The sequence below is a fragment of the Rhincodon typus genome, chromosome 20, assembly GCF_021869965.1.
Source record: "Rhincodon typus isolate 14 chromosome 20, sRhiTyp1.1, whole genome shotgun sequence".
NCBI classification, from domain to species: Eukaryota; Metazoa; Chordata; class Chondrichthyes; order Orectolobiformes; family Rhincodontidae; genus Rhincodon; species Rhincodon typus.
The window spans coordinates 37,057,573-37,073,664 of NC_063351.1; the positions used below are offsets into that span (position 1 = coordinate 37,057,573).

At 36.3% G+C, this 16,092-nt stretch overlaps 1 protein-coding gene across 1 annotated transcript in view; it reads left to right on the forward strand.

The window, feature by feature from the left end:
* LOC109911229 overlaps window positions 1-16,092 on the forward strand; it is a 205,032-nt gene that overhangs the window by 69,442 nt on the left and 119,498 nt on the right. Inside the window, exon 9 of the mRNA XM_048609079.1 lies at window positions 10,303-10,428. Coding sequence (XP_048465036.1) covers window positions 10,303-10,428 — 126 coding nt within the window. The remainder of the gene's footprint in view (window positions 1-10,302; window positions 10,429-16,092) is intronic.

Genomic DNA, 16,092 nt, shown 5'->3' on the forward strand with positions numbered 1-16,092 from the left:
AGGAGCAGCGCTCCGAAAGCTTGTGATTTCAAATAAACCTGTTGGACTATAACCTGGTGTCATGTGACTTCTGACCCTCTTCTATTTCCAGCCAAAGGACAAAATGACACGTTTGCCAATCTCTGTAGCGGAAATAGCTACAAACCTGCAGCCCTCATGAGAAAACCCATGGAAATGCACTCAATCAACTTGAAATCAAGGTTGCTCTGTTTAACATGCTTCAAGCCAAATTTAGCTTTTGAAGAGGGTTGTTCAAATAAATACTGTTTGCACAGCAAAGGATTCCCTTCAACGCTGCAATTGACAGTTTAAATTAACTTATCTTTTTAAGGGTGTCATCTTTATTCGTAAAACAATAAACCGTTTGAAAAGGATCTAACCACTAAGAGTAAACTTGCTACAGACATGTAACTGATACTTTCTTCCTTGTGGAACAGGAATGTATCTCATTGAGAACGATTTAAAAGTTAAAAAGAAAGATAATCCCCCATGTCTTATTTTGACACTTCATTGTTTGAGGAATGAACTTGAAACCTACACTCCAGTACATCTACTTTGATGTATTTCTTCTCTTGCTCCATTGCTATCTTCTTTCTCTGGGCAGAAAAGTTGCTTTTATATTTGTTCTGCAAACTCTGAGAATTCAACAGATACAAAACATATGAAATTAATGTTGATTTAGTACCAACAAGGCATCTTTCATGTAATTTAAGCCATTAAAGTCACAAATCCAAGATAATTGTATGGCTCAATTATTTGGCATGCATATAAATAATAAGCAAGTAAGTATCAAAGGTGGTTGTTCAGAAACATTTAGCCAGTGAACTTTAATCACCTGCAGAAAATTGAACTTAATCTTTCATTTTAAATCATTTGAACTGAAGACCCTTGCATACAAGAAAAACTAGAATATTAAAAAAAGGTTCTGTATAATATAATCCTTGCATTGTTATTGGCAATTGCTGTGGTTATATCTGTAAAGTTTTAAGAAAGTACAAATACCAAATAAGCATAGTTTAAGTTGCTAGAGTCATACAGGATCTGTTTCACCATTATACCTCCTATTTGCTGGTATATTTCTTAAAAAATGAGTAAGCAAGAATAAGGAATAGTTGTCTAAGTTTGCAACTGTGGACTTTTGTTTTTGTGATCAATTTATTTCACTGGGTGGAGAATTATAGTCATGTATACCTGTAATTTTCCATTATGGACTCATTGTGTGTAGCAGTACTGACAGTGCAGTGTTTTGCAAAATTTACCCTCTAACTAATGTTTCTATTCCACTGAAAATAGACAACCATCTAAACAATAGTCTTCCAGTAGTACCTTATATTGCAAATCAAGTGTATGTATCAACAAAATAAAACATTTGTAGATTATGCCAAGAATAACTTGACCAATTATTTTATTTGGAGCAGTCCTTTTATACTCATAATTTGAAAAAAAAATCATTGCATGTCAGCTCATACATATATATGTTGATTGACCAACATCCAATCTAGACAGTATTTGTAATCTGAATCTGCTTGTGACAAAGATCACTGGGTTTCAGTGGCAAAATATTTAACTATAAAAACATGCTATGAGAATTGGAAATTATAAATAAACCTCTAAATCTTGGTAGAATAATTCTTATGCAGATTGGAGGGATCCTAGCTTAGTTTAGAACATTGGTTCACTTCAACTTGAATGAAACTGTTTGCATAAAATGAGGTAGATTGAAATGGACAAAAAAATGCTCAAAGTTAAACATTAAGCATCTGAAAGACAGATTAATTTTTCAAAAGAGATCCATAATTAGGAACTATATGGTGCAAAACAGATCCCATTTTAAGACTGGCCAAAAAGGAACCATGAATCAACCATTGAAGAAAGGATATGCAGATATGTTGACTGTTGTACCACCACCTCGTGAGAATCAGAGTGTAATTTCAAAGGGCCAGTGAAAAGGGAGAGGGGCCAAGAGAAAATGTGAAAAGACTAGCAACTAATGTAAAGAGAAATCTAAAGATGTTCTATAGGATTGCACAAATGGACAGATGATGAATGGAGGAATGGAATCATATAGGGACCAAATGGGAAGGCTGTATGTGGACAGAGGTGCTAAATGAGCACTTTACATTCGTCTTTGGCAATGAAGTCACAGATATTACAGCATCTGAATTGATCCACATCCAAATATTGACAGATCACGTATTAACCATGGAGACTCCTTTCTTTGATTACATTTTGATTTCTTGTGTAGCCTGGACAGAATTTGAAAAATGTTTTGGGTATCAATGGAATTCATTGTTTGCCATAGGCTCAATGGCAACTGAAAGAGGCAAGCACATACCATCTGAGTTCTAAGGAAGGGTCACTGGATCTGAAACATTAACACTGATTTTCCTTCACAGATGCTGCCAGACTTGCTGAGCTTTTCCAGCAACTTTGTTTTTGTACATACCATCTTTTGTCTGAACAAGGGAAAAATCAGCTGGAACTTACAAACTAGTAATGTTTTCAAGCAGAAATAGGAGAGGAGAGTAATTGAAAAATTCTTGAGGAAACTGATAGAAAGAAACAGTGCTAAACACTTTGAACTGTTGTAATTCCCATAAATACATGGATTAGTAAATCTGCATTCAATATCATGAATCTGAACAGGAAAAGACAATTGTTTTTTTAGATTTTTCCAGTACACCCAAATATGAAACGCTTCACATCAAATAAATTGAAAGGTAAATTACTACAGCCGTAACTTGTTATCTACTGTTAGACTCTGGTGATATCTGTGAAACTGAAAGTCTATTCTTTTCAGTTAATTTGTAATTAATCATGTCTCTGTTACAATTGAACTGTTTATAAATATGTATTAGCCTGTATATCAGGGTTACTCAAATGTAACACTGCATGAACAAATAAAACATTAAGAATGTTATTACATTAATGAAGTATTAAATCATTGTAATGTTAAGTGATTGTTAATTTAAACTATTGATGTAATCTTTTTAATTTCATTTGGACTGATCCCAAGGTTATTAACTGGTTTCTTGTGTGTGTGGTTCCAGCCAAAAAAAATTGAGTTTCCCTACTGCACAAAATTATTCCAGAGTTTTGTCAATCAAATGTCAAACAATTTGTCGACGAAATCCTTAACTGTTAGTAAGATAGCTAAAAAGGTATGTGTACAGAACATGATTACCATACGGTGACAAGTTTGGCCAAAAACACTCGTACCATTTGATAAGACAAAATAATTAGCAATGGTCAATGAGTCACAAGCACCAATTTGTTTTCTCATTATAGATTTTTCATTATTTATATGCGGGCCCACTGTACTATGTAGTTCTGTGTTCTGGCATTTATTTGTGAGTAACAGTTGGAAAGAAACCCTCCAAAATGAATTTTGCAAACATTCATGCATTATTGAAAAAGGTCAATCAATATGCTTTCATTGTTTATTTTTAATGTGTAGGTGTAGTTTGCATAAATGTTAAAAATGACTTAGCATGAAATATGACAGTAATAACTTGTGGAAACATGCTGTTTGTTACAGCTTGCTATTGACTTTAGTATGGTTCCTCTTGAAATCTGGCCTCAGGCCTCGGTACAGATTGGCAGGAAAGCAAAGCAATAACAATTAACAAGCAAAAAAATGAAGTTTCTGTGGAACAAATTTTGTCTGTGATGAAGACATTATTAGTCTCATATCTACATATTGCAATTCAAAGAAACATTCACTGATATAGGCTAGTTCTTAGGCTGACTTCATCCTATTTACATAGATCCGTGATAGTGATGTAATGATACATATATAACATTTCATATTCATTTTGTAGGGTAATCTGCTATGTATAATCTTGTGAGGTAGTGAGCTTTCTGTATATACTACCTTTATTAAAGTAATGCTACTTCTGGCAGAGAAAGAACTCCATCACCAACTAAAATAAAATGACATGCAATTTCCAACAGCCACCAGAAATGACTGCAAAGGCAAGTGTTGCAAATAGCACTTCTTATTTGGAGGCAGACAGAGAATCCACACAGATACAACACAAAAATAAGATGTTAATGAATACTTTGTGTTATTTGGTAATGCTATATGGCTACCATATGTTGAATTAATTTGTGCAGTATGTTTACATGAAATAAAATAAGTATGTAGTCTATTTGATGCAATACCACTAGTAGAATCAAAGTCCATACCCAAATCAAAACTGTTTCACTATGCATTTTTAGTCTATTAGTCAAACTAACCATTCCAATAAGAACCCAGATGTCTCGCAATTGCAACCATACTGGTTGTTGCGAACATAGGAAGATTTGCCAATGCCAGTAAGCATTGGAGATTTTCCACAGTCATTACGTGCTGTAATAGCCTTGCTACAGAACTAATGATTATAAATGTATGTACCACGTAGAAATTGGGGACCTTGCTGCACCTGGAAAAGGTCATGAAACACGTACAGCCTAGCCCAATTTCAAGCGCCAACCTCCTAAAATATGCCTAAAAATATTCAACACAAACTTGGGATAGACTATTTTACAGGCATTCCTTGTGGCTTCTTTTAACAGGAGTTAGGACCTTTTGGTCTGCAACATGGCAGGTTTAGACCTCCATACAAATTTGGCAGCAGTGAGGAGCTTGGTTACATTCTGGCTCCACTCAAGTCCTATTCAGCAGCTACCAATGAAATGCACAGTATTTTAGTCAACTTTATTTTTAAGAGCTCCCTAACCTTACACAGTCCTGGTAGTTGCCTTCCCCTTGCTTTTAAAAGTCAGGGATTCATTCTAATTTACCTTGTTTGAAGTTTGACAAAATAACTTTTCTGTTTCACTTGGTCATGTGATATTCTATTTAATGTGCTATTGTTCAATTCAGCTGTATTTTCATAGAATAAGGGAGATTCTGTGGATGAATGATTTTTATTGTCATGTGTGTTTTACAGTAAGAATACAATAAAATACAGTGAAAAGCTTTCATCTGTCACTGCAATTTGGTGCCATTTTGAATAATTTAAGAATAAGGGAAAAAAAAATCTAGCTTAAGGAGAATCCGTCAGTCCTGAGCCAGCTTATCACCCCCTACAACACCTGTGCTGCTATCCCTCCTCCACTGCTTCACTGGCGTCTACACCAGACCCAACCAACATCGAAGTCGCTGATCCAAATGGCAGCTGGGATCCTATTCCAGTATTCCCAGCCTCATTTCTGGGTTTTCTGATTTTCACCAGTGCTGTTTACATAAGAACTAGGAGCAAGAGTCCCTCAAGCCTGCTCTGCCATTTAATACAATTATAGCTGATCTAATCTCAGCCTTAAACCTACTTTCCTGCCCATTCCTCTTTTACCCTTTAACCCATATATAATTAAAAATCTGTCTATCTCCTTAAATTTTGTTCTGTGTGCCAGCATCAACCTCACTCTGTTGTAGTGAATTCTATAATTTTAAAGTGTGATCTGTTTCAGATAATGCATCCTGCCAACCGGACCTCACTGGTTCCATTGCAGAGATAGGCATGACCTGGTCCTCTGCTTCATGGAGACAGACAATTTTTGAAGGACCCATGGCACTCAGCCTGTAAGAGGTGGCATGAACCATCATTTGGATGACAGAACCTTTGAAAAACTTAAGATTATTTTTAAAAGATGTTATCCATGCCCTTCATGTGCCCCTTTATCCACACCCCTATGATCTTCATGCTGAGCAATGGCACTCCATACCTATTCACCTATTGTATTGGACCCTTTAGTAACAATTGGATGTGTTTATATAGCTTTAAGAGAATCTGTCATTCATTTGCAACTTCCTGCTTATTTTATAAAGAAAACTGCTTTCACCACAGACCAATAAAAATGTCCATTATCCAGACCCTTTAAGTATTAATAGCAGAAACTGCAAATACTTGAGTATCTGTCTATTTTGTATAAATAAACATCGTGCAATTGACAGCATAGACCAGAGGGCTGGAGCTGTCAATCAAGCAATGTTTTCCCTCTGGCTCAGCTGTCTCAAGAGTCTAATGGGTGCCTGAGCTCTCAGCTGAGCCTTGTTATGCATTCTTGGCCAAGAGGCTAGTTGCACACTTCTTACAAGGTGGGTGGGCTAGCCAGGAAAAATCTCAACTCCTCCTTCCCATATCAAAGATGAAAATCGAGCCCACTGTACCTTTTCCATATTATAGTGGTTATATTATAAAGGGTTTTATTTAAGTTGACTAGTTGCTGTTGAATATGATGTTTCCATATTTTGTCTGGTTTTCATTGAAGATTTAATTTTATTTTGTTTGTTGACCATTTGCTATTGCAGTTATTTGCTGTTTTTCATTTACTGATCAATCTTTTGTAATACGTTATCTGTTTTCTATTAAGGTTTTTAAAGCTCCTATATTGAGACATCGGGTTCAAAGTTTTATTTGTCAAGTCATAACTTTTTGTAACTTAGGAATAATGTGTTAATGACTGAATGATTGTAGTTTATATCAAAATCTCTTTTCATATTTACCACATTGTAGATGTTTATGTTTCTAAAATTGTGGTTACTTAATGCTTTGCTTTTAAGTTGTTATAGAAACAGCAGTATGAAGCAGTTGTAATAGGCAAGGACCTATGATACTGATATTTTTGAATAGTTTTTGACATTGACAGTTTAACGAAGGTTGTATTACGAAATAGTTGTATTTACTGAGGAATTCATTAAGGTTTTCAGAACAAATTTCAATATTTAATATGTCTCCAAACTAGAGTGACCATTTCTATTGGAAATTTACTGTGTAGGCATTTAATTTCGACCATTAAAACAATGCCATGAAAAGTGGTGTTAACACTTCACACCAAGACCTAAACTTGTCTCAAAATTTAGAAACAAGGAAATGTACAAAGTAATTTAGGTGCTTTTAATATTTAGTGAACTCCCTCCAGCTGCATCTGGTCTTGCAGATTACTTTACTGTTTTATTGATGAATTTTACACAAAATAAATACAAATCAACCATTCTCAAAGGCAATAAGGATTTAAGAATGAGAGAGACACAAGTCAGGAGGAAAATAATCAAGCCAATTTATACACTGTTACGATAATAAAGTGTTTGTGATCATCAAACTGTTAATCAGCTGTCATCTTCCTCAATAGTGTTTCTTTGAACAAATCTGTGCTTTGCACCTTTCTAATGGTTTATCTTTTACTTCTACCTACCCACTGGAAGCCTATGATCAACAGTCATCTTTGCTGTGAAGCATAAGCAAGAAGATTTTCCAATTAGTTATTCATCGATTTATGTAATACAAATGATCCTTTTCAATTTCAAGGACAAGGGCATTTTAAAACACTGCAAATCAATAAACTGAAGATAGACTTTATGGTGCATGTCTTCAGATCATGATAAAAGTAGGATATATGGCTTAACTTCGTTATACTTCACCAATAGGCCTCCTGAATCTGCGCATCACCGGATTCAAACTAGAGCTGTGATTGCAATGACCTGAGGCTTCAGCCTAAAAAAGATAAATGGGAACTTTAAGTCACAGTCAGCAGCAGGCTCTTTTGCTCCACCACTGATGGAAAGATCTGCACTTTTATTTTGAGTAATCTAGTTGGGAAATCTATAGGTGTTCATTAAAATTTTATTTTATTAGGTATTAGTTACTGGAAGTATATAAAGCTACAAGATGAATTTCAAGACATCAAGATTTTATCACTAATTTCCAACAATGAATTTCTATTACATAAGTCGATATAGAAAAAGGACTATAAATTAAGAGCTATAAACTGCGAAGCTATGAACCAGTTGCTGGAAGGTGAGGTTAGAATGGGCAGCTAGTTTTCCTTTTTGGTCAGCTCAAATATGATGGGCTAAATGAAGTCTTTCTGAGCCATAACAGTTCTATGGATTCTGTGGTTCTAAATTATTCCTGGCCCTTATGAGTGCCACAGACACAAAGCTAATGTGTTGTACATTCTTCAAACCTGCTGAAAAACTGATATCTGTATTTGGCAGGAACAAAAACAAAGTTGCTGGAAAAGCTCAGCAGGTCTGGCAGCATCCGTGGAGGAAAAAACAGAGTTAACGTTTCGGGTCCGGTGGGATTCTGATGAAGGGTCACCGGACCCGAAACATTAACTCTGTTTTGTCCTCCACAGATGCTGCCAGACCTGTTGGGCTTTTCCAGCAACTTTGTTTTTGTTCCTGATTTACAGCATCTGCAGTTCTTTCAGTTTTTATTCTGTCCTTGGCAGTCTGCAGTGAAGAAATAGCACTCAATGATGACCCCAAAGAAATCTGCCCTCAAGGATCTAGTAGTCTCTGCAGTGTTAATTTTGCTTACCCCAACATTAGTTTCAATCTTCCATCAAGTCAAGGTATCCAAGTACTCTGCAACAGCAATGTCATCAAGTTGGGTAAATTCTAGAGTTTGCTTTTAACTACATGAGTGGATTCCAGATGTTGTGATTACTTTGAAATGAATAATGGTAGTGAACACTTGCCACCTTCCATTGTTATTAATACTGCAAAACCATTACCAAATTATTAATTGATCTTCTGCTGGTTTTCTTCCAAGGGTTTTTAAACTTGTTTAGCTTTCTGTTTTTGTTCTTACCTTACAGTTTCATTTACTTTCATGTATTGAGGCTACAAAACAGCTTCAGCATCAGCTTTTGCAAGTTCAGAACAGTGTCTTTGAAGGTCAGTTGTCCTATGTATTGAGCATTTCTCTTTTTATAAGAATGCCTTTAAAACATAACCACTTTTTTTTATTGACCAGTGCAAGCATAGCTGGCAATTCTAATATTTATTGCTCGGCTAAAATTGCCCTTGAGAAATTGGTGGTGAAACACATTCTTGAAGTTCCCATGGCGTATGTACACTTGCATTGCTGTTAGAGAGGGAATTCCAGTATTCTGTACTCACAAGCATGTTTATAGTTGTCTGTATGCCTCACCTCATTGAGTATACTGGCCACCAGTGTAATGTTCCCAACCGTGTAGCCCGTTCAAGGGCCAAAAATATCAATACCTGGCTTTTGGTGTTCTCAGCACCCCCATCATTATGTTTGTAATGGAATTACAGTAGAAAACAGTAAAATATCCAGCTTCATGTTTGTTAGCAGGTAGAATTATTAACATTACTCAAGAAAAAAAAAACTTTTCTCTTGATTAGCACCTTCCTCAAATATATACCCAAGATTAGTAATTTACAGAGCTGCAGAACATTAGCTGAAAACTATATCTAATAAATACAAGGAATGTTGGCATTCTTACAGTGAATCTATGTTACAGACAGAACTCCCCATTGTCTCTTACTGTTAGCATTCTCCAGAATGAAATGAAGAAATGCTTCTTTTCTTGTTGGTCTACAAATTTATACTAAGTGATCGTTTATTTATACGTTACAGTTCGTCATGCTACTGGAAAGCAGATTATTTCTGTTTAGTTTTAATTGGTGTTTTCGCAGACTTTGATTTATATTTGGAAAACCATAAGAATAGGCTGGCTTCCAGGGAGCTCCAGAATACCAGAGATAACCCTGCTTATTCTGCTGAGGAACTCGAAATATAAACTATAAATAAAGAAGTAAGCAGTTTGATAGTTTTGTGTCCACACTTGAGGGTTACACTGCAGATGTGAGTTGTTTCGTTCTCTGTTGTTAAGCTGATTTGACAGATCGAGATTGGTCAGGTTCACACACTGATATAGTGCCACACAACAGGAAGAGGGATTGAAGAAGGGTCTAGGCCCGAAACGTCAGCCTTCCTGCTCCCCTGATGCTGCTTGGCCTGCTGTGTTCATCCAGCTCTACACCTTGTTATCTAGGAAGAGGGATTGGTTTTCTTTTACTCCCTTTCAGCAATGTTTTAATGTGTTGATTTCTCTCCGAATAAATCTGTATCTTGTTAATAATAACATCTAAAGCACACTTCTAAGTTTCTGAAACTAAAATTTGTGGGTTTGAGAGCTCTATTACTAATTTGGGAAAATAATCTTAAAACTGGACTCAAATACCGCACATAGTGATTATTGAGCCAATATAAATATTGTTACAGTAATGAATTTTTATTTGATCTGTAAATAAGAACTATGAATAGTGGAAAGTTAAAACATGTCATCACTGAAGTGCTACAAATTTAGGGCATATGTGTTAATTTAAGGGAATGCAACTTGATGAGTGTGCTTTTTAAAAATCTAAATGCCTGCATTCCATCTTAATCTGTGAGATCATTTGTAGTTGCAAATTCTGCGGAAGCATTAGAGGGTACTATCTAATATTACAAACAGCTTTATTGAAACTCTATGTGGACTTTGAACACTATTTATTTTCAGTTTGCAGGGAAACAGAAGATCTTTCAGCAGTCAATGGCACAAATTGTAACAGAATTGGCCCTTGTAAATCAACACGAAGAAAGCTTGCAAAAGCAGCTGGATGAACAAGAGAAGTATCTGCTTCAGGTAGTGTGACTGGAAACAACTTACGTGAAAATTAATATAAATAACATTATATCTGCTTAGACACATTGAATTATTATCAAAGCAGATTAATACCTGCTCAACACAAAGCAGAAATATGCGCTTGGCTTATTTTGGTTTTCAGATTCCACTTGAAAGCCAAGTTCACTGAAGCTGAACTCAAAACTTAAAATCTGTGGTATGTAAAACAAAATTGGCAGCGATGCTGTTTGATGCTCCTAAACATTTGCTGAAATAATTTAGATCAGATGTATATATTGGCAGCAGAGTGTTGTCTTTTCCTCTGCCAGTGATCAACTGGTAATGTCATAAGCAAAAGCAAATATAAAATACTGCACAAACTGGAAATCTGAAATAAAAACAGAAAATTTTAGAAAATCAGGTCAGCGGCACGTTCAGTGAAGGAAAAAGTTAATGTTTCAGATAGATAATCTTTTGCCGAGCTGGAAAATTCATCATGTAATAAATTTTATTTAAGTTCAGAGCAGGCAAAGGGGTTAAGAACACAAGGGACAGTCTGTGATAGGAGACTGCAAGAAAGATTTAATGACAAAACACATGAAAATGCAAGGAAAAAGGCGATTTATGGCTGTTGTCTAGTATGATTTCTTCAGTATCTGAGACATTGTACTGTGTGGTGGGAATTTGATTAAGTGCAGTTCAGATTTGTTGCCTATTTTTCCAAAATTCTTGACCATTGCTTATTGTAATGTTATATGTCCTAGCATGGATACAACAATGTCAAATCTTTCTACAAATCCATGCATTTATATGAAAATCTCATACTCTTATTCTTTATCCTGGTTCATATTGGGATAACTGTCCACATGATTGTTGATTTACAATCTTTGTACCTTTTTGTCCCTTCTTTCCAACAATGTGAAAGTCTGGGGGAACTATCAATCTGTTTTCCAAATATGAGCAATGCCAATGATGGTAAGCCATTGCCTTGAGGAGTAGCTCATAGATTTAACATAACCATCAGAAAATTTTAGTCAATCGTAAAGTGACTTACCATCATAGATTTTAATGTCTGAACAATGTTTTACAACACTGGTTGATTGAGGATAGTAGGAGAAGAGGTAATATGTTGAATACACCATTTCCTGAACATGCCTTGGAGAGGTCCGTGAGTGTACTGTGGACAATTGTCAGATCCAATTTGGTGAGAAACATGGAAAATACTGAATAAGGTTGTCATTATTACACAGGTGGTATCTTTGATTTGTTACACAATAGGGGATTTAGTCAGGTAGTCACTAAAATGTTACCTTGCACTTGACATGGAAAAATATCAGTGGCAACTTTACACCATGGCTTAGAAAGAATCCTGTGTGGAAGGAAGTGTTTTCTTCATTTTTGAAGTTGATGGAGTTGATGTGTTTCACACAATTTGATTAATGGATCAATGTCCTTATTTATGCCATATCAAATAATAGATTCACATACCCACCTCTTGATATTTTATTGAGTGCCTTTGTGATTTATAAGTATGTGGTAAAGCATGTCATGATGTAGCAGAATTACCACTGAAGATTATATTACTAGAAACTCCTAGTGCATTTCTAAATGATAGGAAAGCATGTGCTTGCTTAGGAACTTCTTGCATGCATTCAGGCCTCTGTTGGAGATAATATTTTAAGCTGGTCATCATCTGTCGTAGCTTGCTGAAGCTATTCTGTGTTATGAGGTTGGGTAGAGCATTCATGAATTGGAAGGCAGGAAGTTAGATTTTGTTGGTAAAAATGGTTGTGGGGAAAAGAGTGCTGTAGTCCCTTTAAGAACTTGTGCTTTGTCTGTGCTTGGAAGTTTATAAATGCAGGTGTATAGAGAGTGCCTGAATGGAAACATTTTGTGTAGAACAGACCAGTAGCATTTTTTTCCAAGAGAGCAAGTTTGAATTTGGCTAATTAATTTAAACCAAGCACCTAGATACAGAAAGCCAATTGAATTTAAATCTGATGGTGTTGACAATCTGAAACCAATCATATTATAAGAATTTGATTGTGTCATTATGGGTATATAAGACAAGACATTTGGAAAATCGGGAGAGCCATCCACCGCCAGCCAGAGTTAGCACCATTCAGCTCTCAGAGAAAGTCTATCTAATTAATAAAAGGTACCACAGTATTTTACCTTGAAGTCCTCATTAAAGAAATTATAGAGATAAAACATCCCTGACAGCAGAATTAGCAGAAGAAAGGCATTTGTGAAGAGTGCAAAGAAGACTGAATATTCCAGGAGGCAGTCTGTGTAAACTTGGAGAGATTAAGTTATAATTCATTGTTCTCTTATTAATTTGGTTATATTAAATGGGACTTGTGTTTATTTGAACAGTATTCCAGCAGAATTAAGACCAGATAGGAAGTAGTTGGTAGTCTAAGGGGGAATTGTTGGTTTGTTAGTAATTCTGTTAATTTGTTCATTGTTGGGTTAAATAAATAAAGTTTCTTGTTACTTGTAAAGTGGAGATCAGGGATTTTCTTTCTTTTAACCATTCTTTTAATAGAATACGAAGGGAAAAGTGAGCTTTTCTGGGTGTTTTGGGGTAATTATTAGAGGGGAACCCCTACTCCCGTCTTAACAGTTTAGGGCTTCTGTTTTAGTTTAATTATCAGAGGAGTTCGGCTATTCCCCTTCCGTAACATCTGTTAGGCTGTAACCAAAATGAATGAGATTGATGTTAAAACTACCTTCTCATTGAGTTTCAATAATATCCACTTGTATGTTGAAAGGAATATCTTTGTTCTTAGTGAGGTTTGGGCGAACATTGAAGTAGTCATTTGGGAAGCTGGTTTGTATTGAACTTCTACATTGCATACTTGATCCTTCCTAAGGACTGTTCGCAACTTGGAGATGCACTTGAGAGATGGTCTAGAAAAATATTTCTAATCAGTTGTGGACAGTATGAACAATTAAATCTGCACTAAGTAGGTATGTAGTGAAACCATTGTATCCTGAAAACTAGAATAAATGTTTCTCTTTGGTAGTTTGATTAGTTTACCTGAGCTGACGTAAGGACCTTAGAACCAAACACAACAGGCTTGCTATCCTGTAACAGACATACTCCGAGGCCTTTCTGGGACGCATCTAATTCTAATAAGGTAAGCTTTTGAGGGATCGTGATTTTGAGGAAGGCTCTACCTGGATGATGAAGCATTTTTGAGAGATTGAAGAATATTCTTGTGATTTTCCTGCCGTAGGTAAGGTGTGTTTTCGCGGAAAAGAACTTGAAGATGAAATGCCTTGATTGCAAAGTTTGGAGTATATGGGGATAAAAAGTTGAAGAGCCTAAGACATCTTTGTAAATAATATTTGTCTTGTGGTGTACATTTTCTGTTTTGCTAGAATCAGGTCTAATATGGGTTGATGAGTGGATTGAACCAAGGAAATTGATTTGGCTCATGTTAATATTACAGCTTTAATATTGAAAACAAGACTATGTTTCCTTGCCACTACTCTGAGCTGATGGAGGTTTCTGTCATGTTCATGTTTTGTTTTTCTAAGGATTGCAATATCATAGAGTCATAGAGGTCTACGGCACAGAAACAGGCCCTTCAGCCCATGGAGTCTGTGCCAGTCAAAACAACCACCTAGCTATTCTAATCCCATTTTCCAGCACTTGACCCATAGCCTTGTATACCTTGGCATTGCAAGTGTACATCTAAATACTTATTAAATGTTCTGAGGGTTTTTGTCTTTACCACCCTTACAAGCAGTGAGCTCCAGATTCCCATCACCTTCTGAGTTTAAAAAAGCATCTTCTCATATCCCCTCTAAACCTCCTGCCCCTTTTCTAAAATCTATGCCCCAGTCATTGATCCCTCCCCTCTTGTCTATGCTTTCTATGCCCCTTCTATTTTTATATATCTCAATCACATTCCTTTTAAGTCTCCGCTGATCTAAGGAAACCAACCACACTCTATTTCTGAAGAAGGGTCCCGACCCAAAACGTCAGCTTTCCTGTTCCTCCGATGCTGCCTGGCCTGTTGTGTTCCTCCAGCTCCACACTTATCTCACACTCTATTCAGTCTCTCTTCATAGCTAAAACTCTCCAGGCCAGGCAATATACAGGTAAATCTCCTCTGCACCCTCTCCACTGTAATCACATCCCTCCTATAATGTGGATTCCAGAAGTGGACGCAATACACTTGCTGTGGCCTTACAAATTTTTTATACAGTTCCAGCTTTTAAACTCAATGCCTAGGCTAATGAAGGCAGTTATCCCATTTGCCTTCGTAATTACGTTATCTACGTGTCCTGCTACCTTAAGGGCATGGTGGACATGCATACTAAAGTCCCTGTGATCTATGGTCCAGGATCCTACCGTTCATCATGTATTCCCTTGCCTTGTTTGGCCTGCCAAGTGCATCACCTCAGACTTACACAGATTGCATTTCATTTGCCATTGATCAGCCTGTGTGACCAGGTCCCTGATATCCTCCTATTCTATAAAGCTATTCTTCCATTCCTTACCACCCCACCAATTATTGCATCATCTGCGAACTTACTGATCACTCTCCTAAATTCAAGTCTAAAATATTGCAATCTTTTCCATAACACACTCCAAGATCATACTTCCAATTTGTGTACTGCCTATTGCTCCCAAGTTGAAATACAAAACAAATAGATGTTTTAAAGGGACAAAGAGATCACACTGCAGAGAAGGACCTGCAACTTAATGCTTCTGTGATATTTGAGAATCCCATATTTGTCGGTTTGGAAAACAGTTTGATTACTTTGTTTGACTACTTTTTCATTTGACTACTTAATAAATTGGCTAAATGTTCTGCACCTGTATAAGAAACAACTACCCGTTACTAGTTTTAAATATGATCATATTATGAACTTTTGAGCCTTTCGAATCTGCACAGAATAACGAGCAAGATTGCTAAAGCAAAAGATAACCAACAAATTATTTTGTGAAATAATCATGAGAATAAAATACATCCAGTTATCTTGGGAAACAAATGTTACTTATTGCTTGCATTTCATGTCACAATATTTTCTTTAATCTTTGATAGATCTCAATCTAGTGAAGCACAGATGTTTTAAAACTGTTACTCATTAAGTTGCCTATAGGAGATTTCCTCTCTGAATACCCTGAGCAAATACAGCTTTCTGCTGAGAGTCCATCTTCCCGTTCTCCTCTTTGTTCCAGTTCTGTAGAATTTCTATTCATTCTGTAAGTCAAACTGTATTGAAAGGGGAATTAGTGCACTTGTGTCTGTGAGTAGCTGGTTTGTGCACAATACTTTAAGTCAGCAAAAGACCTCCAATTCCTGTCACATAGCTCCAAGTGGACTTTTGGAAGACTTTTTGAAGCAACTTTAGGAAAGACCAAACATTCATAGCAACAACCAGAAACTAACCTGTATGCAGTTGGTTATACCTTTGATAGTATTGGTATAATACTGGGAATAGTGGTGTTTTGGAGGTTCCTTGCTGCTGCTGAACGCACGTTCAAAGTGAGGTCAATAGAAGATATTAACTGAAGTCCACAATGGCCCCATAGACAACAAATCAGAGTTACACACAGAGATAGTAGGAACTGCAGATGCTGGAGAATCCGAGACAACAAGGTGCAGGGCAGCTTCATAGGAGCAGAAAGGCTGACGTTTCGGGCCTAGACCCTTCATTTTCTGA